We start from the raw sequence: 20,829 nt of genomic DNA on the forward strand, positions 1-20,829 counted from the left end.
ACACTGTTCAAGTAGAGTAGAATGAAACGCACCACTTTGAAACACTGGATTTAGAAATGATGAATTCGTAGAGGATTTGATTTTCACTCTTTCTGCAGTAGGAGTTTCTCTGACACAGTATTCCTGATTCAGACGTCAGAATACAAATCTATCCCAAGCTGCTGAAGGTTACCTTGACAAATCTGTCAGGAATCCTTCATCTCTGTTTGTGTTTGATGATGGCCGTTAGTTCCATGGTTCTCATCATCATTTAGTCATGGTTTTTGACTTTTAAACTGTCAATAGGAATGTATATCAGCTGCTCCAAAATGTTAGCAGGAACAGCGTAGCTAAAATTACATTGTGCTTACACATGTCATCTTGAATAATTTTCCTGTAGCACTTTCTAATGCAGACAATTACCACTGTCAGGAGTTTCCATTTCTAACACTGAGCCAACTTCTGCAAATGCAATGGCAAATTTCCCACAAGTCCTGTCCGAGAAGGGGTTTGASTCCTCTCAAAGCTCTGATGTGCAGGAGCAGCATCCTTAATGTGAGAAACACCTGTCCAGAGCAGCCCTATCTGTCCCAAACTGGGGCTGGAGAACTTGTACCTGATCCAGATTCTGGTTGGGTAGAGAGAGGTTTGGCAGCTGAGAGTGGAGAGAGGGGGGGTGGGTRGAATAAAGAAGAATAGGACTGGCACTAATAAGGTCAGAAAAAGGAAARTAGGGTCACTGGGTAGATAAATATTGCTGAAGTCAAATAACTGAAAGAGAGATTGTTAATTAATGTGGAAGAATCCACAGGAAGAACTATGTCAATCCAGTGTGACTGCATTCTCTCTGAGGATATGGGACTGTCCTGAAGATCCTTTTTTCTGTGTTGCTTCTCTCTCACATAATGGCTCTGGAAGTGCTGGGACAATGTGTRGGCATTTATCCCCAGTTAATTGCTTTAAAATATTATCATGTTCCTTTATTGCCAGTTGCTATGTAAGGAAGCAGAAAATTATATTTTACTTTTATTGTGCAATATGTGCTAAATTTTCCTTTTGTTATGTTTTTAATAGCATAGCTATTTTAAAATAGAAAAGTTATCTCATTCACTGTCAGTATAATGATTTGTCTGCTGGGAAAAAATAACTTTGTATCRCTGAGAATTATTTCTTTAATATTCTGTGAATTTTCTTAGGGATTAACCTTACCAACTAATGAGTTTTTTCTTCTGCTTAGTCATGAAAAAAACTATCTTTCAATTTTTACCTCTCTCTTAGCAATCTGATCTGTTAGGATAGCTAATCCTTCATCAGCTTCTCCTGTACTTAAATTTAGTGTGGTATTTCAAGGAAAGTATTTTCCTGAGTTTGGTGCAATAGATAATTCATAGCAWTATTAATGGTAATCATATCAGTTTTTCATCCTGCTCAAGGTCAACTTCCTCAAAAACTAAGCAAACATGAAGGAATATTGCTACACATGGCAATGACCTTGCTCTGGTCAGTGCAGTGACCATGGAAAATCTGTGTGTCTGGAGCCTGCTGCACACATGCAGCTGGGACAAAGGGCCTTTTTGACAGAACTTCTGAAAAAACACAAGCTTCATCATCACTGGAGACATAAAACCTGTGGAGTATTTAAGGTTTTCTCATGTGTAGATTTTTAGAAAAGGGCACAGAAGGACTGATGCAATTTCATTTTSTCTGTTGGTTGCTTCAGCTGACTTCCATTCCCTGCATCTCTCTCTAAAATATTTTCTTGGTTTTCCTATTTATCATCTGTCTTGTTAATAGTAAATGCAAAAGCAACTGTTACTGTCTGGATTTGTATATGAAAGTTGCTGTAAGAGATGTAGGTGGTGTTATTCGAGATGTTAATTCTTTCCTATAAAATTACTATTTTTCCTAGTTCTGATAGAATTATTAATATGTAGCTATTCTGAAACAGGAGTTTTTACAAATATCCATCTTATTTTGAATCTCTTGCCGCCACCACCCTCCTTCCTCCAAAACAGGGGATTTTCAGGTTAGGGATYAAATATGACATAGAAATAGGCAGGGATATAGGGTTATTTTTATTTTTTAGTTATTAGCAGGAAGAAATCAATTAGTTGCAGGCATTGGAACTTGTTCCCTTTTCCTGCTCAGGAAGAATGACAGCGTATCGTGGACACACACAGCTGGAAGAGACACTGCTCACTCCAGGGGCAGGAGGCAAATCCAGGTTGTTAAAATGTGTAACTGAGCTCAGAGAAAGCACTTCCGAGTAATTTCCTGTCTGTAGGAAGGCCCAGTGTAAAGAATTCTACTCATTATACTTGAGCTCTTTCTGTGGCAAAATTCCCCCTCAAAACCCAGTTCTGTGCTCCTGACAGAAATTGTCGTATGCGAAGCTCTTGTGGAGCACGAATTAAATGTGACAGCTGCTATATCAGACCTCAGAACCATTATCTTCTCCCAGGGTAGGGATGGTGATCAAATCCTTATTCTACAAAATACCTGTAATCCAAAATTAGAAGTCTTCCCTGTGAAGCTTTCCTCACCTGCCACCTGGCAGGTCAGTCTGCCTTGCTTTGCATTAGTTAAAATCACCATCACTGGGGAATCGCACTAGATGACTGAAATCTTTCTTTTGGAAATAGAAACCTTTTCTAATTGACAGGATTCCTTTAGGAACAKAAATATGTACCTTTCATGATGGAAATAACAGAAAAATCCTCATGAYAGTGTCAAATATTCAAGTGTGACAGAGTCACAAGAAGCCAAGGAGAATGTAATTGGTGCTTAGCTCCCTTTYTCCTGCAAGCCTCAATAACACTTTAACATTGTGGTGGTTTTCCCTTGAATGTGGCAAGAGGAATGACAGGTAGTTATTTTCACTATTTTCTGTTTCCATGGAAACCCAGTGTTTGCAGTAACAGTCTTACTGTAAGCTCTGTAATCCTCCCCCGGGGCTTCTCGCCAATGTGGTAATTTAATAATTCATGAGCATTAAGCCTGAATTTGCTGGGAAGCAAACTGTGTTGCTTGGAGCCGTTTTCTCAGGGCCAGATTCATTTCCCTCACAGATTTGGTGTTCTTTTCTCTAAGATGTCTTTATAAAATACACTCCATAAACCAAAGCAGTGTACTTTGCTTCACTTGCTTGTGAAACTGGGGTTATTGCAGAGCTGCTGGATAAGACAGCTCGGGAAAGAACTCTCCTGCTTTCCCCAACAAAAGGAAAGGGGGAAAACCAAACACAGTCGGTGAGCACTGGYCTGAAAAGGAAGATTTTTAAATAGTCCATGAGTCATTGTTGAGACAGTGAGCAAACTGAAAGTTCAGCAGAGGTGATGTCTCTGTCTCCSGGCTCAGCAGTGACCGCTGTCAGTGATGGATTGCTCAAACACTGCTGGGATCTGGAGACACTGATGGTTTGCACTGGAAGCAGGAATTGAGTCCTTCACAGACACAGGACCATTCTGTACATATGCTCTGACTTACTGTCGCACTCACTCTGAGAATGAAGACTCATTCTGTGGAGCTCTGGGAGATTTTGTTATTAGGTCAGTCTTACAGCAGCTCTAAGGATCTAGATTTTTTTCCAAGAGGATGAGCAAAAATTAGCAACTCTAAAAGATAATCATGATGAACAGAAAATAAACTTGAAAAGCTTTTTGCAGAGGATACTCCTACTGCTTAAATCATCTTTCCAGAGAAAAAACTGTTATATTTGATAATGAGAAATTACTGAAATGTTGATGTAGATGTGCACACATGAACATGTGACCATGCTCACAAAATAAAGTTCAGAAGGCCTGARGTGAGGCTTGTTTCCTTTTCAGGAAGTTCCTACAGTGTGTTCTCAAAAGCACCAGGCTGCAGTGCTGTCCTGGAATGACTGTTTCAGTCACTGACCACAGTAATGTTCTTGCAGCTGACAAACTYGAGAGAGATTTGGACAAATTTGGCYGATGGAATRAAAATAAWAKTCTAYTTTTTTTCTTGTGTGAAGTTGTGCAAGCAAATATGAGGAGCCTCGTCTTGTTATCGTGAACTGTATTGCAGGATGCAGCACCAATGGAAAGTCAGAGCAGTAGAAACCGCGTTTCTCCCAGCCTCCAGATAGGATGGTGGAGAGCAGTAATTGCTTTCTGCAGAACTGGCTAATGCTGCTGCCCTGGGGCTTTAAAATTTCTGCTGTGCTGGGCCAGTGGTCTTCCTGTCTGATACAGGAACAGCTTCCCAAGTTAATCCATGCAAATATTAGCTTGTCCAAACCTTAAGGTTTAGAGACTGTAGTTCACTTTCCTCTCCCCTTCCCGCTCCCACCAAGCCTCAGGGATCCTTTTYATGGTATTTCTCTCCTAACTTAATTAATGTTTTGAAGGAAGCTCCTTTTTTTGCAGCTTTAAGAAAATGCTTTGATCCTATACCAGTGATTCCTAACATAATTCCATTTGTCTGGTCAACATTGTGCTTGTAGAGCTACCCTTCCTACATAGGGGTAGAATGCAGTATTTGATGACACTGATGAAATAAACTGCTCAAAATGTGTGTGCACAGCAAGACTGGGACATTTTGAAGGCAAATGTTGGCAAGGTTTCCATTGCTACAGAGAGTGACCAGCTCATCCTAAGCTCTTTCCTGGATAACCTGTGTGGAGTTTGTTCTTGTGATGTATCTGGGACTAAATAYGCTGCTTTTACATTGGYCTCTTAAAATGTTTGTGATACTCATATGCCAGCTCAAATGTTRTTCTGGAATTATTGTCAGGCATATTAGCATTCATTAAAAGAAGAGACTAGAGATTTTTTGGGGAGGGAGGTAAGGGAGGAATTAAATAATATCATGCTTATCATTAATTTTTAACCACTAGGATGAAAGGAGGTGAACTGTTCTGGMTAGGCAAGTGTGTGTAKCTTATTCCTGCAAACTTCTGGCTTYTGTGGCAGCATTTTCAGATTTTGTTCCTTAGTTTGTGTTTGCATGCAGGTAAGGCTTTACATGATACTGAAAGTGTCGGAAAGAAACCTGTAGAGACACCAMGAGAAARTCCAAGTCTGAAATATGAGTTGTTRCATGATCTTTTCTGCTACCACGTGACCCTTCTCCCTGTGCACTTCTACATGTGTCATGGATCAATATGTATTTTTGAAAGAGCATGTATTCTTAGAAGGGGTTGGCCACATGCTAGATTCTGAAAACTGAATTAAATRCAGCTCTTGAGAAAGGACTGAGCTGTTTTTAGTAATAATTATAATATATAATTAAATAATATTTTAATAATACTCAGTGCTCCCCAGTGCTTTCTCTGGAARTAAACACTGAGGAAAACAAGAAAAAATAGGGAGCATTTGGATATTTAAACATTTTCCCTTTCAGTGGCACATTGGAATGGAGAGCGTGAAGGAGGTTTTGTTTCTGGGAGAAATAGCTGCTGGACCATTACTTAAGRCAAGGGAAGGCTACAAGATGTGAGGTTTCTGCCTAAGGAGATTGAATCCCTAATGTGCTGCTGTCCCTGCTTCAGAAAACCAATCTCCTACACTTAGTTAAAGAATTAATTTTTTTAGTCCGTGTTCTTTCTCACCAGTCTCCAATTCAAACAGAAAATTGATCTGCAGCCTCTCTCCAGACCTCCACAGCTTTGGCATTATGCATCTGTTAATGCTGTACCTACATTCCAARTTGATGCTCAGTCAGGATTTTTGCCTTGAAATGCCCCCAGTAACGAAGTGTGCCCATGAATTAGTACAAGGGGCTCACCAGTCCACCCCAAGCTCTTTGCCAGGCCTTTCCTTTTGTTGTCATCTTCACATGTTATGCAAAGAACATCACAAACAAACCTCAACAACAAAAACTCCCYGTGGGCATAGTGCCACTCCTGCTCATCCAGCAGTAGATTTTGTCCCTGTTTGCCCCCTTTTTCATGCTGAAAATGTAACATTCCAATCCATTGATGGCTTCCTTCCTTTTTGCAGAGTTCAGTATGGTCCTGCTTTTCAGTCAGTTCAGGGAAGCCAAGAAGWGAGACACTACACTCCTTTCATTTTTCCTCCTTTTCAAGTGAATGAACAAGAAGCTGTTTGACTTTGCTTGTCAGAGCAGTGGTTCTTATATTTGAGTAGCTGTAGCAATTACTAATCATGAGAGTGATTGTAAACCCTGGCTTAGTGCTGCACAAGAGGTGGTTTCACTGTAATGTGAATTAGCACAGGAGGAGATGCTGCAATTAGAGTAATTGGAGCTTGCTTATAGCATATAGGAGCAAGAGGAATAAATAAGCTTTTGTTTAAGATACTGCTCCTAGTGTGGCACGTCTTGGGTCTGAGCTCAGCAGGGTGAAATGTTAATTCTTTTCTCTGTTTTGATGCATTTATCTYCAATTTTATGCAAAAGAACTGATTTTGATGTATATTCAGAATAGCTGAAGACTTTTATTGGGATGTTGGTTTTGATTGTGGGGTGATTGTGGGGTTTTTGTGGGTCTTTTGGTTTTGGACAGTAGTAGGATCAAACAATCAGACTGGGTGTCAGCACCTCCCCATGCTTCATTTCTACCACTCATTTTGCAGTTGTAACTACAGAAGTTTTTTATTAATTTCTACATGGAGTTTATTCAGATTTGATATTTTGGTTTTGCTGAAATGGATTTACTGTTGTCTGGATTCTGTACATGCTCTTGTATTTGTGCAGAAGATAAGCTTGAGGAAAAGACACACTGGAGACTCAACTTTTTCAAAGGATGTAGCTCTTAAAAGAAGAAATTAAGTTACTGAATTCCCATTAAGTTTCTTGACCCTAAATATATGTATTTTTGTCTAAAAATAGRGCTGCAATGATAGATGAAGGCAGTGGATTTTCAGGTCATTGGAAACAGGGTTATTCTTTCAGATTTGCTTTGACATAGAAATAAATTTGCAGTTGTAAAATGGGAAGCAGCTGACTAACTAGTTCATAATATGGGTCACCAGTGTAGAAAGCTTCCAGTTCCATTCCAGGGATACTGACAGTATCAGCACYGGTGGACTTCGTATAATAACAGGATAATAGAAGAGTATTTAACTTTCTTCTTTCTTGATCAGTAGTAATGTCAAAGATTAGAGAAATRCTGGAGATGAGAAACAAACCCACAAGTTTAGGAGAACTGATGTGCAAGGAAAGGAGGGAGAACTGGCAGTGGCTGGTCCTTTGGGGTGGCACTGCTGCCCTGTCATTCTCCGGGCCCTGTCCCTGGATCTCTTTTGGCCAAATGCCTCTTCCTATTCCACAGTTCTCAAGAGCTGCAGTTGATCAAAGTCCCCTTCATCATTTGGTCACACAGGCTCAAGAGCACTCAAGGGAGGGCTGGGAGCTGAAGGAATGTAAAGGTTGTTACTGCAGTGCCGCTGGAATAAGGGAGCAGTTGATCAATAGGCAGGTGAGAGACATGGTGGCTGCTTCATTTCTTGAAAAGCACTGGAATAGGGAGACAGGAACCAGATTTTCTCCGTGGCTGTAACAAGGAAAAGATGAACTGCAAATTTTCAAAGATTTCCACTTATTAATGGAGGAAAACCTTGCAAGAGACCATCAAGAGAGYCTCCAGAATATCCCTTTTTTGGGTGCTTTAGAAGCAGACTAAGCAATGCAGCTTTTGTTAATGAATGAAATACATACAGRCAGCTCAGCTCAAAGAATTGGCAGTTCCTTCCCAGCCATTGTCTGAGGGACAGCCTGCACAGGATTCTCTGGCACACAGTATTGCATTCAGCTCCTGTATGGAAATGAAGTGCTCATTAGAGCTGAAATGATACTTTAAAAAGTTCAAAAATGTAACTTCCTGGGAAGTTAGAATGTAATATGTAGCACTGATTGATGTGTTAGGTAGATGGAGGTAGCTATGAAGATGTAATGTTGTTGTTGTTGTAATGTGACTGTCWGTGTAATGTTCTGAGGTTGTAATATTGTCCTCTCCACTTAATGCATCACAAAATTCTTACTGRAAGAATGGATTATACCATGTCATTAAAGCATTTGCTAAAAGATTCTTAACTTACCAACAACTTGAAAGAATCATCAAATATCTGTTTCTTATGGCTGTCTTTGTGGCATTTCAGCAGGCTATAAGTACTGGAAGCAAATTAATTAAAATTATAACTGAATGGGGTTGTGAGATCCRTGGAGACCGGAGTAATAGTGAGTGACAAAGAAGATGAGCTGGATTGCTGAGCATAATAAATAAATTAATTACATAAATAATCATGCAAAATTGTATAACAAGATGTATGGGTCATGGTTGAGAATTAAAGACCATTCCGACAAAGTAATAGTTCTGGAAGTGTATCAGTATTTATATCAGTGTATCAGTATATCAGTCACATGAACTCACAGCATAAAGCTGTAGTATAGATATCTGATAATCACAGGATGAGTAGAGACTTGGCTTCAATGTGTGGAGCCCACAGAAGTGTGTGTATTTATGGTGGAGGTGGSATCAGTACCAGACTATTGCAATCTTATCATGCTAGAACTGGTCATGAAATGCTGTTGAAAAATGGCCCCATGGGTAAGTTCTACAAAACAATTCCAGCACTTTTTCTTGGATTTTTTAAGTGTTAAATTGCTTGTTTTTGTGGGGGGGATATCACTGCTATCCCTACCCTGCAAGAAATGAGCTGCTCTAAAGGGCTTTTTAATACAGAAGGGTGACAAAAAGCAGTGTCTGTGCATTGAAATCAGGCATTTCCGAGCTGCCCCTGCTCCATGTGGTTTAACAGCAGGGACGAGTGGCCTTTGGAGTGAGCTGCCAAAGGAGGGAGTGTGGACACTSTGCTTTCACATTTTTCAGGCCAGCAGTGGGTAATATGCTGGCAAATGTATCAAATGAAGGTTGCTGGAGTGGATGCGGTTCTACTGGACAGGATTGAAAGGATTTGTGATTTAATGGAAGATGTAATGATGTGCTCTCACTTTATTTTTATGACAATCTAGAAAGAAAACTGGTCAGTACTCAGTAGGCCATTGCACACTGGGGAAAAAATTGCTCATCAGGCTTACTTTTACACAGAAATTCTTTGTCTTAAGAAATAATACGAATGTCCATGTCTTACCGTGTATAGTAAGGATTGTTCATTTTTCAGTCTGGCTAAACGTGCTGGTTTTATTCACCAAAGACCTGCTTAATTTGATTGGTAAGAGTTGTATCAATTGAATCTTAATGTGTTTGAATTAGTATCTTGCTTCTATAAATGCTCTGTGTTGAAGGAGATTGCTTAATTGGTATTCTTGTAACTCTTAGTTTTGAGTGGATTTTAATGAACTCAGTTTTACCAAAGGCATTGCACCCCTCAGCAAGTTTGCCTTACCCTTTGCCTGGAGGAGTTGTAATGTGTACAGATTTTGTGCTTCTTATACTCACATTATTTTAATGTTGCTGCATCATGAATATGCATCAACACAACGTTTTCACATGCAGAGTACTCACTATTAAAAATCTGTGCTGTTCCATGTAACTTTGTGTAGACCAGTGAGTACTGTTTCATAGACTTTGGAATTACAATAATCACTGCATCTTTTTTTTTTAATAAAACTCAAATCTACTTGTCTTTTTCTGTTGAAAAAGAGCTTTTTCTGAGGAAAAGCTCATTGTTTTCTTTCTGTTGTTTGTTTTTCAGTGAGAGGTTCATGGTGAGGTTAAACAAGAATGGAGGCCCCAGAAATCCAGAGAAGATCGATCGAATGTGTGCACTTTTCACAGTACGTGTTCCCTTTCTTCTCCTCTCACAGGAGTGGGATTGGAGGTTTCCTGAAAGGAAAGAAACTCAGTTCTTCCTCTCCAATATAGTCAGTAGAACAGAAACCATTTCTAAGTTTCTTTATGGTTTTGACTAAATGTTAACATAGAAAATAAATGTGCTTCTAAATTATTTTTATGGCTAGGTGAATGTTCTGAAGTACTTCCTTTTAAGTGCTTTTGTTCCTGCATATAGTGTGAAATTCTGAATATTTTCATAGGATGTGCTGTGCTCTTAGATAACAGAGCATAGGAAAAGGCTGTGATGGCCTGAACATAAAACAAGGCACTCTTTTCTGAATCAAAATCAGACAAGTGTTATCCCTTGCCCTGTCCCTACATGCCCTTGTCAGAAATCCCTTCTGTGCTGGTCTTAAGTTCTGTTTAAAATTCCCTCGGAATCAAGTGTCAGACCATGATTTTATCTGCTGCTTTTGCCCTGAAAGAATATGACAATCTAGAGATACTGAAACTTAACAGCTTCTCCCAGAATAACTGTAAGGAATCTCAGATCCCAAGTGTGATAAACACCTTCCCTCGTGACCCACCTTTGGTTAGTGCACGTGTTGGAAGCTCTGTCACAGATGTGTTTTTAGTTTCAGTGAAGGAAAAAGATGGCAGAGCTTTGGTTCTGAGCTCAGGCAGGCCTGGCCCCCAGCACTGTTCCCTTCTCTCCCTCAAGAAGGCAGCAGAATTCCTCCTCATAGGGAACAGAGTGTATCCAGCCAGGGGTGAGGGTGTTCAGTTCTGTGTCCATCTGGATCTGGGAGATGCAGCTCTGTCCAAAAGTAGCACTGGCCTGGTGCTGACATCAGTAGCAGTTCTGGTTTTGGTGCCATCAGTGAAGTGCTGCCAGCTGATTAAACATCAGCAGAGGTAMCAGTGTCACCCCACAGATGATAACTCAAACCCCAGGGTCTGTGTCTGCTGAGAGGGTTAAGGTTCAGCACTGGGGTCTGAGTCAGGCRAAAGGCAGGAGTGTAGGATTAGGAGCTGCCCTAAGGAATATTTCCAAAAGRCAGCACAGGCTGCTTCTTAGCAGCTTTGGCACTTTCTGACCTCAGAGGTTCATTCTGGAAAAGATTTTCAGCATCACACTTCTGCACCCAAACAGTTTGGGGTGATGGAACAACTATCCTGTGTGGTGAACAGTGTGAAACAGTTKCTGGTGATCTGCAAACCAGCCTTTACACCCTTTAGAAAATAATGATAGACTCCAGCCAGGGCCATAGCACAGTTCATGAGAGACCTGCTGCATGTTTCTGAGTCAGGCCCTGCTAGTCCCAGAGATGCCAGTCCTGGATTGCAGGCATGTGCCACTGCAGCCCCAAGCCTGATCAGAGAGACCTCCCGAGCTCCCTTTAGCACTGCACAGAAATACCAAAGGTGCTGCACCCTCAGCTCTCCAAGGTGCTCAGACTCCAAATCTGGCTGGTGGAGGTGCTTAGGCTCTCTCACTCATCTGCTAGAATGTGTACTCTACATAACAGGAATTATAATGAGTGTATACTCTACATAATAGGAGTTATAACTGGAAAAATTATCTGTGCAAAATATCTCACACTTCTGATACAGTATTTTTCATCAATGTGTTCAAAGAACTTCACGAAGTGTGTAGTAAAAAAGTAACAAATAATTGCTTTTTTGAATAACCATTCTATCTGCAGTGGTTCTGTCTTATCATAATTTCTTAATTATGAAATGCTTCTAAGATAACATAATTCTGTGATTTTCAGGTCTGTTCCCAAGCTTGTGTTCATCTTGAGTTTAAATCTATTTATCTATTTCCTTGCTCGCCCTTACCACACCGCAGTATCTTTCTAAAACTCTCATCTTTCCCCAAGGCAAACAGCCCATATCTTGGATAATTCAAGGGATCCCTGTCTTTTCCTGCTATCTCTGTTACTTCTAAGGGTTCAGCTGTCTCCTTGTGTAAGATATCAAAATTACCCAGGTTTGGGTTTTACATCTGCTGTCACATCATAGCAAAGGTGAGAAACTGCTTGCTCTGGARATCAAAGCTCACTCAAGCAAACCACAGCCTGGGCACACCTTAGAAATATTCCCGGGTCTGAATGAAAATGTAACCACACTGAAAAGCTTGTTATTTTTGTTAAATACCTTCTTCTCTGTGGCCCAGGAGGTTGACAACGGAATTACAAGTAACTAATTAGTGTCAAGTAGGTGTCTGTGATTCCAGTGGTTTGGGGGTGGTGGTGATGGTGTTTGGGTTTTTTAACACACAACCAGACCTCTCTAGAAACCAGCATTGTAAAGAATTAAGCAGTACTGTAGAGTGACTCTCTTCCATACCCAATACTGGGGGGGGAAATTTAGGGGTGATTTTCTAAAAAAGCCATTCAGTTAGAATTACAATGAAGAGCTGTTGTATCAGTCAGTATCATTTAAGAAGCTCAGGAGGATGTGAGAAGTACCCACCCTATGGATGCAGTCCTAAGAATAACCAATAAATGTTTWGTACTCTCCTAGTCCTGGGAGATGTGCGTGGAATCTCTGCAGAGGAATTATCTAAAAACTTCCTCACAGGGGCCGGGGCTTTGGATTGTTTGGTCCGTGTCATAGTAAGAATTTCTTGCCTTGTACAAACCCTCAGCTGCACAAACTGAAATACAAGGCCATCTGGGCCCGTYTTTTGTCTTTTGCCTGTGACACAATACATTTTTTTGAAATTGGAAAAGCAACTAAAGTGTGAACCCATCAATATGTTCATGCCCTGCCATTTTCTGATGTTTTGACAGCTGCCCTTTGAAAAAATAGTTCTTTAAATTGCTATTAATTAGAACTGGTAATTTGATGGTATAATAGAATTCCCCCGTCAAAACACAGATATTTTCAAGAATCTATTGCTCTCTAGAGCATTCAGTACTACCTCCAAGGTTTTTTACTTTTTGAAATGTCTTGTCAGGCACGACTGAGTTTAAAACTATGTCAGATCCCCTCTTAGTGTGGAACTTCATGTCTCCAAGACATGCRAGATAAAGACTCCCATATGTTGCACGGGTATGTTGGGTGATGGAGAAAGCCTAGAAAGCGTTCTCTTATTGGTGCAGCAGTAAAATCAGACCTGAGGAGGAAATGCTAAGGATGATTTATATAGCTTCATTTTTTGGCTCTGCAGAGACACGATCTGCTGGTTAGCAGCATCCCAAACCACGGCTCTGCAACTCCCTGCATATGCTGCCCTGGGAAATACAGTGCTGCTTTTASACAGCAAGGAGATACAGCCATGAATTTGTTACTTGCCTGCTGTAATTTAGCAATATCACACAATTGGGAAGGGATTGAAACTTCTCTTTCAGATAAATTGCCTTTATGTGTGGTTCTGAGTCACTGTGCCAGCTTTTGTTGTGCTGTGTGGCACTGTAATCTGGAGTTGCATTGCCATCTCAGTGGTTGAGATYTGGGCTCTCAAATCACATGAGAAAAAATCCCCTGTGTGATTTAAGGTTCATGTTTTAGCTTTCAGAGGAATACATTTTTTAATTCTGGATTGGTTCTGATTAGGAATGACATATACTAGATGTCCACAGTTTAAATTTCCTYCCCTCTTTGTATAAAAATAGCATTATTTCCTTTTACAGTGGTTACAATACCACGTACTTGAGAAGCTTTAAAAAAAAAAAAAAAACCCACAAGATTTTATCTGAATTTGAGATTATTCCAGTTAATTTTTGAGTTAGTAGCACCTGACAGTGAGATGACAGCGCTTAATAGAGAAAGAGGCAGCAGCTGTTGCTGTAGAGCACGAGGAGCCTTTCTGAWTGGTCTAAAACAGGGATGAATATCCTCTCAGTACATAATAATCTGTTTCAAATCTCCTTGTCTGGGAGGTTAGTGGCATAAGGAAAACTAGATTTGAGGAAGAAATGTTTCTTRAACCTTTCCTGAAACTCTAAAAGGAAAAYCCRGGAGGAATGTTTCAGAARTTGGTGTTTGTTTATGATGTTAGCYGTGGAAACTGTAACGTGCCAAGGAAATTGCAATTTGGGTGGCTTCTGGCATGTGAATGCAAAGTGCTGCAGTAGTGAATTATTGAAAAGCATCCTGTGTGTATTTTCTTAATTGATTTATTTATTTGAAAAGTTTTCTCAGAGTCAATGTCACTTATTTGTCTTCATTAACTTCAACTTTCCTTTTGCTCCTCTATAGGTTCTCCTTTTCCTGTTGCTCAGTTTTTCTTGAAACTCATTTTAAAAAGTCTTGACCTGCATTTCTGTAACGTGGGATTTCAGAGTTTTTATCCAGGTTTATAGTTGCAGGCACTGTTGRAAGTGCAGTGTGTTCCTTTTAATGTCTCTATTTTCTCCAATCTTTCAGGATCTCAGCAGTAAGGACATGAAGAGGGATTTGTACATAGTTGCCCATGTAATCCGAATAGGTACGGTATGATTTACAGCTTGAAATATATAGAATTAACAGTGCTTTGAGAGTATTTTTGAATGTATCTTTTAATTAGCTGACTTTATAATGATTTATACATTTAGAAAACTCAGTCATAGACTGATTGACATTCAGACCATATGGAGCTAAGTGTGAGAAAGTTACTGATGACTGTTTAGTGATTTTGTTTTTCTGAGGCTAAAACAGAATTTTTGATTAAACACCACATTTAGAAGAGAGGGACAAACTAGAAACACTTTTAATGTTTAAAAATTTCCAATGAGTGGTGATCATAGGTAGTTTACAGGGCAGCATGTCTGACCATCCAATCGGTAAAGCAGAGGCTGTTAGACAAATAMATGTCAGGATCTGTTTGCTGCTGTAGGAGCTGGTGGTGCAAGTACATATTTTATGCATGTTAATAAATGTTAGGCSTAAAATGTTAACAGTGTATAGTAGGAATAGCAGAGAGTTTCCTCAGCTGTGTGAYTGTAACCAAGTGAGTTGTGCAGTGCCATTCGTGTGTTTCAGGTGTTCAGGGCACTGAAGAATGGCCAGGCAGTGTTTGCAGGGAAAGGATTTTAAAGCCTTTTGGCAGCCCAGTCACTGCTAACACCCTTTGGCAGCCACACACCTTTTCTGAAGTACAGSAGCTCTAAACACAGCTTTGTGTGTTGTTCTGGGAATGGCAATGTGCTTTCAGAGCCCACAGATATTTCAGAAAGGTCAGGTTTCCATTATCTGACTTCACCATGTCATAAATGCCTACACGCTGGAAGTGCTCTGTTATCACTTGAGGTGATAAATGAAGCTTGTAGAAAGATGCTGTATTAACCTTGATGCAAKAAGTGCTGGACAAACTATTATGTGTAATGTTACAAGTTCACCTAGATTATCACAGTGATTTTTCTGCCTTGGCATTTTTTACTCTGTTTAAAAAMTGCCTCAGTAATAGGAAGTTAATCAATGAGCAGCCTTGTACCTCAGAATTCACCTTCCTTGCTCCAACAAGGATCTATCCAAACATGGAAAACAACCAATATATATAATATTACACATATTCAATATATAACATATTCCCTTAAAACAGTTGAATAAAATGAAAATTTGTACAAATATTGTGCTCTAAGGAAGGAGCACAGTGAATCTCTGAGTGGGTCAGACTGGTGAGTACAAGCCTCATTCTTGGCTCATTCCACAGATGATTTGTAGTMAGCCCAGCTGGATGCAAATATGTGTCATGGAGCTGCAAATCAAAGCTGGCCAGACATGATGCTGTTTGCTTTGCCCTTGACTCTGTTTTTGGCTAAGTGAGTGTGGGTTCAAATGGACTCCTGGGTTTGGAAAGTTTAAGAGTGATAAGTTGGGGTGAGTTGACCCCAGGGGGCACCAGGTGCCCTCCAAGCTGCTCKGTCACTCCCCTCCWCAGCAAGATGGGGCTGGGGGGGAGGAAAGAAGATGGAAGAAAATTCATGGGTGAAGATAAAGGCAGTCTGATAAAGCAAAGGCCACATGCAGAAGCAAAGGAAAACAAAATATTCATTCTCTACTTCCCATCAGCCATGGATGTGCACTTCCAGCAAACCAGGCTTCAGTCTGTATAGAGACAAACAAATGCTCCCCTCTCCTTCTCCTTTCCCTTTGCTTTTGTTGCTGAGCAGGTGGCATGTGCTGGGGGTCAGTGTGGATGGGCTGTCCTGGCTGGATCCCCTCCCAGGCTCCTGGTGAGGGGGACGTACAGAGGCAGCCCCGGTGCTGTGCTGGCCCTGCTCAGCATCCCTGGGCTGTTATCAGAATCTCTCTGGGCACCAGCACAGCCCAGCACATGGGGCTGGGGGAAAACAGCTCCAGCTCCTCCAGAGTCACRGCAGGAGTCTCAGCTCAGAGCTGAGAGAGGCTATGGGTGCTGTTCTCAGGGGTGGTGAGCACCACAGGCAGGGCAGGATGATGTGGCTGTGTGTCCATCCCTGATGGTTGAAATTGCCTTCGTTTTAGGTCGCATGTTGCTCAATGACTCCAAGAAAGGGCCCCCCCATTTACACTATCGCCGCCCCTACGGCTGTGCAGTGCTCAGCATCATGGATGTGCTCCAGTCCATCTCGGAAATCAAGGAAGAGAAGGACTTTGTTCTCAAAGTTTACACGTGAGTAACTCCTAGAAGGAAATTTTTTGCTTCTGTATCATTCCAGCAGCTGATAGAAACTAATGAATACTATCCATAGATGTTTCAGGTGTGTGAATTGCTTCAGAAGTTATTGAATATTACCCAAATCTATGTGACATGCAGAGCTGCTCTTGTATTAGTGTGAATTATTTAAAATCTGCTGAGCCCAAATGCAAAGAAATGTGCTGTATTTCATCTGATGAAGGGAATAATAACTCATGCCTCATTTCCTATTCCTTACCACTCATGGTAACCAACAAAAGAAGTAGAAAACAACTGAATTCAACAATGTGTGACCAAAATTCTCAAAACAAATCAACTTTTTTTGAGCAGGAATCTGTCTTCAGTTATTTGTGATTTTGAGCTTTGAACTAACAAATTTTTTGTTATGAAATGTGGTCTCAMAGTTGTGGTAAAGAGGCCACAGACAAACTGTCTGGAGACTGCAGGGAATATATAAATCCCTTGTCAGTGAGGATAAATACTGGCGAGGTCTGCTTTGCAGATGGGCTGAGACACAGCTGACACTGCTTTGTGSTCTATGGCTACTATTGAGAGTAAGAACATAATTTGATGGGTTATGGAACTTTGTTATTCTTTGAGAAGTGCATTCAGCAGCACAAAATGTGACCTTCAAGGGGAACYAAATGAAAAAACATCTTTTACTGTTCACTGAAGATTCTTGGATGTCTCTTCATACATTCAAAATCTCTTAAGTCCAAACAAAAGTCTCTCAGAGTCAGCGCTTTCATTCTTCCTTTGCCAAAAGTTATGAAAACTGTGGCAAAAATGTCAAATTATAGGGAAGAAAATGGTCATTTTTCTCTCTGTTGGTAGAATCTGGATAATCTTGACCTTTTGTCACATTCAGTTTCACCTTATCTCAAACCTGTGGGTTTTGGTTCTGTTGGCTTTGTAGATATGGAGTTAATGTATTGCCACTGTAACATTTTGAATTTTTACAGAAATGGAACATTCTGATTATCAGATTTCTGTTTTGTTGCCCAGTTAATGTGTCTTTAGCTTCTGAAAAATAAAACAGAAAAACTTGCTGAAACACTGGACACACAGCCAGTTAGAGCAATCCGAAGTCTTGGTACAATGCTAAAATAAAAATCGCAGGATACAGAGCTTCCCTTTCCTTCCACTGCTAATCTGCAGTGTCTTGTTACCRTGGGTTCCCTTTACAGCACCCAGAGCACCAGCAGTTTTTGCCCAAATTCCTCAGCAGATTTGCAGCAGTCATTCATCACGTGGGCAGGGAGAGCCCCTGGCTGAGTTCAGCTCTGTAATCAGATGTTTATAATTCTTTATCACTATTTTCACTCTCTTGGGCTGTTACATGACTTGTACATCATTCTTTTATGTTGCTGCTGTTTGGAATGTTCTGTGTAAACCTCCAGCAGAAATATTCAGGAGGGAACATGGATATATCTGAAGGGCAGCAGCTTCTCCCCTTTGCAGCTTTGATATCTGTTGCTCTTTCATGACAGAGTTTTCACAGGTTTATCTCTTGCATCTTCTCTTTGCACATTCCTTTAGCTAACCYGCCTTTTCTTGTTTGTAAGCTGCAGTTCAAATGACAGGGTTTTGTCCTTTGTAAGTTTAAAATTGAATATGAGTGCTTAAACAGCCCTGAACTGATTTTCTTACCTGCTGCTCTCATTTTGATTACTGTTAAAATGCCTYAGGCCAACTCCAAAACATYRTAAAGATGAAATAAGGAAAGAGGTRTATTTGTATTTTTCAAGGAGCAGTAAAAAGCATTCCTTTCATACACTRTGTGGCTAAAGCTTACAGCTGCCACAAATGAGGCAGCCAGAAAAGTCTTTTCATAGAGAGAAACTGGAAAAAATTTGAGAGCCTGAAAACCTAACAAAGGCTGAAACAAATACATGGTCTTTCAATGGAGACTTCTGCTGAATCCATAAGAGAATGCTTATAGGAGGGGAAAAAAAATCAATTTACTTCACCAATCTTTCTCAGCTTGCCTTATTATTGTTAAAGATTTATGTCTGAAAAATATTTTTTTCTCACAATTGAGATTTTCCTCTTTGTTAATCCCACTGTCATGTTAAAATCGCCCTAAGAGGATATAGTACCACAGCTGTAGTTATAAGCTCATTATGTAAAAGCATAAAGGTTTACTTTTATAATTCTTTTTAATATATATGTAAAATATTTTAAAAGTGAGATGGAAATTAAATTCTCAGTCCATTTTTTTTAAATCACTTGATTTAATATTTTTATATTTTTATCTTTAATGATTTTTTTTGCTCATTGAGCGTTACTCTTTGTGTCCATCTCACTATTCCACTGAAAACTTCATGCATTTCTTTTCCATATTCACTTTTTCTGTTTCTTTTTTTTTGTCCTATTTTCTTTCAATCTTTTTTTCCCTCTTTCTCTAGCCCTAGATGTTAAAATTCTTACCCAATAATGGCTGAATGCCTTTCCCTTTTGCCATCCCATTGTTGCTATTTGCCYAGCTGGACAAGAGCCCACATCCCATTGCTGTCCCCAGCTGCTGACCCCAAAATCTGCTGTGGGATGGAAAACATTCCATGAGTGCATTTGTTATACAATGAGCCAGCCTCAAAGGTGATGGATGGCTCAGGAGAAAATTCTTATTTAAAGGAGAAATAGAAAGGAGAAATTTTATGTACTTGGTRTTTGGACAAATGATAAGTGAACACRATAAGACACATTCCACACAAGTGTTTCCAGGCCAGCCTGTCAAACCTGGGAGARCATCCCCCTTCCTGGCACTCGGGAAATGCAAAGGGAACCTTCCACTGGCACTGGGTACAAAACAGGCTTGAAGTTGCCCTTACAGCTGATTTTGGGATAACTTTATTCCAGGTTAMTTTGCAGCATAAGTCATTGGAGGCTGAAATCTATTTTGACTTGCACTCCAGAGGCTTGTACAGCACCTTGAAAATTACCACAGGTTAGACATTTGTTGGCATCTGTGAGGAGGGAGGATGCTATAGAATTTGTGCTATAGGTTCTCTCTCTGTTTTTAGGAATTTTTTTTTTTTGGGGTGGGATAAATTACTTTTAATGTGTTGAGAATATGAAGATAGTTTGTTTTCTTGATGGCTAAGTTAAATCAGCACGGAACACCAGTTATGGACAGGGATTTTTTTACTGTCCGTTAATGCTTTAGCTCTGTTGTGTTTTGGTTTTGAGGGATTGCTTTGGGGGGTATAAATACAGTCAATTTACTGTCCTGTGAAGTTCTGCAAGATGACTTCTGTACTGATCTGCCTTGTGTGACTTTGTAGGTAACTGATGTCTCCTCCCAGAAGGATTGCAGCAGTTACAGGAGGTGGGCAGTAGAGCAAGTGAGATGTTTAAGGAGAGAGACATTTTCTATGTCTTTCATTTGTTCAAAGTTGTCTCTATTCCTTTTGCTGTTCTAAGAACATTTGGGGTGTCAGTAATTGTGCCATCACAGGCTTTGRGGGTGCCTCATTATTCTTGTGATCAGGGTTGTGCAGTCCTGAAGCTGTAGGAAATTGTCAGCCACTACTGGTCGATAGTCTGGATTCCTTCTGCTGTGCTGTTCTTCACTTGTAATGCAGCAAACCAGAACATCCCTACTGGCTTCCCAGGAGCTGCTGTGTGTCTTGCCCTGGTTGTGCTGACATGTTGTACTCTTGGAGGGAAGCAAAAAAGGGAAAAAATGGCAATATCCTTGGGGAAGTTTTACAAAGTGACTTCTCAAAAGTCCTAGGAGCTGCAAGCTGAGAGTATAAACCTTTTTTTTTTTTAGCCTTTAAGAGTCAATAGGACAGAAGTTTAATTAAATTGTTTAATTCAATTGCATTTCAGGAGAATTGAGATTCACAATTGCTGCAGAGTTAAAAATTGCTGACTTCATGGGGAATCATTGACTCTTGCCACTGTGATTTAACTAAAACACAGTTGAATTTAAAATGCAGTTAGACTTGATCAACATACTGGTTTTCCTTCCTTTTTTAACCAATAACACTGCTTGTGGTAAAGGTTCCATTTCTTCATTTGGGAGATTATATAGCTCATCTGTCATGTAAAAGCTTAATAAAAAGGGTCGCTTCAGTTGTTTGCCTTTCTCTCTCCAGTCTGATGTTTCTCCCATCCTATGGGGCAGTAGCCTGTGGACTCAGAATGTGGGGCTGCTCTCCTCGATTCCTTTTGCAGTGTCACTGCAATTCCTGCACATTGTGCTTTGGATCCTGAGCAGAAATGTGCCACTCATTTTCTACATGCATAGAATTCAAATAGGATGTCCAGAGCTTTCTGCATTCTGTCATAATGTGAAGAGTGGAACGATGGCTTTGATGACARAAGAGTCACCACCAGCTCCAAAGTGTCCACTGAAAGGGGACATAACTATTAGGGATTTTTTTTCCTTCCCCTTCTAAAAATAAGAGTTATGTGGGGTTTATCACATTCATCCAAACCCTACAAGATTTTATATTATCTATACAGCAAAGTTGACTCTTGTGTTTTAAGATGGTTCATCAGAAAGCATTTAACT

The 20,829-nt window shown here is 40.2% G+C and overlaps 1 protein-coding gene across 7 annotated transcripts in view; it reads left to right on the top strand.

Annotated features, from left to right (window-relative positions):
• Window positions 1-20,829, top strand: part of DOCK3 (dedicator of cytokinesis 3) — a 181,046-nt gene that overhangs the window by 80,282 nt on the left and 79,935 nt on the right. For all 7 annotated transcript variants that reach the window (XM_057368019.1, XM_057368022.1, XM_057368020.1 and 4 more), the window contains exons 10-12: window positions 9,621-9,702; window positions 14,078-14,138; window positions 16,136-16,283. In XM_057368019.1, coding sequence (XP_057224002.1) covers window positions 9,621-9,702; window positions 14,078-14,138; window positions 16,136-16,283 — 291 coding nt within the window. The remainder of the gene's footprint in view (window positions 1-9,620; window positions 9,703-14,077; window positions 14,139-16,135; window positions 16,284-20,829) is intronic.

The sequence above is a fragment of the Malurus melanocephalus genome, unplaced genomic scaffold (assembly GCF_030028575.1).
Source record: "Malurus melanocephalus ecotype Western Australia unplaced genomic scaffold, MMel_1.1 scaffold_87, whole genome shotgun sequence".
Classification (NCBI taxonomy): Eukaryota; Metazoa; Chordata; class Aves; order Passeriformes; family Maluridae; genus Malurus; species Malurus melanocephalus.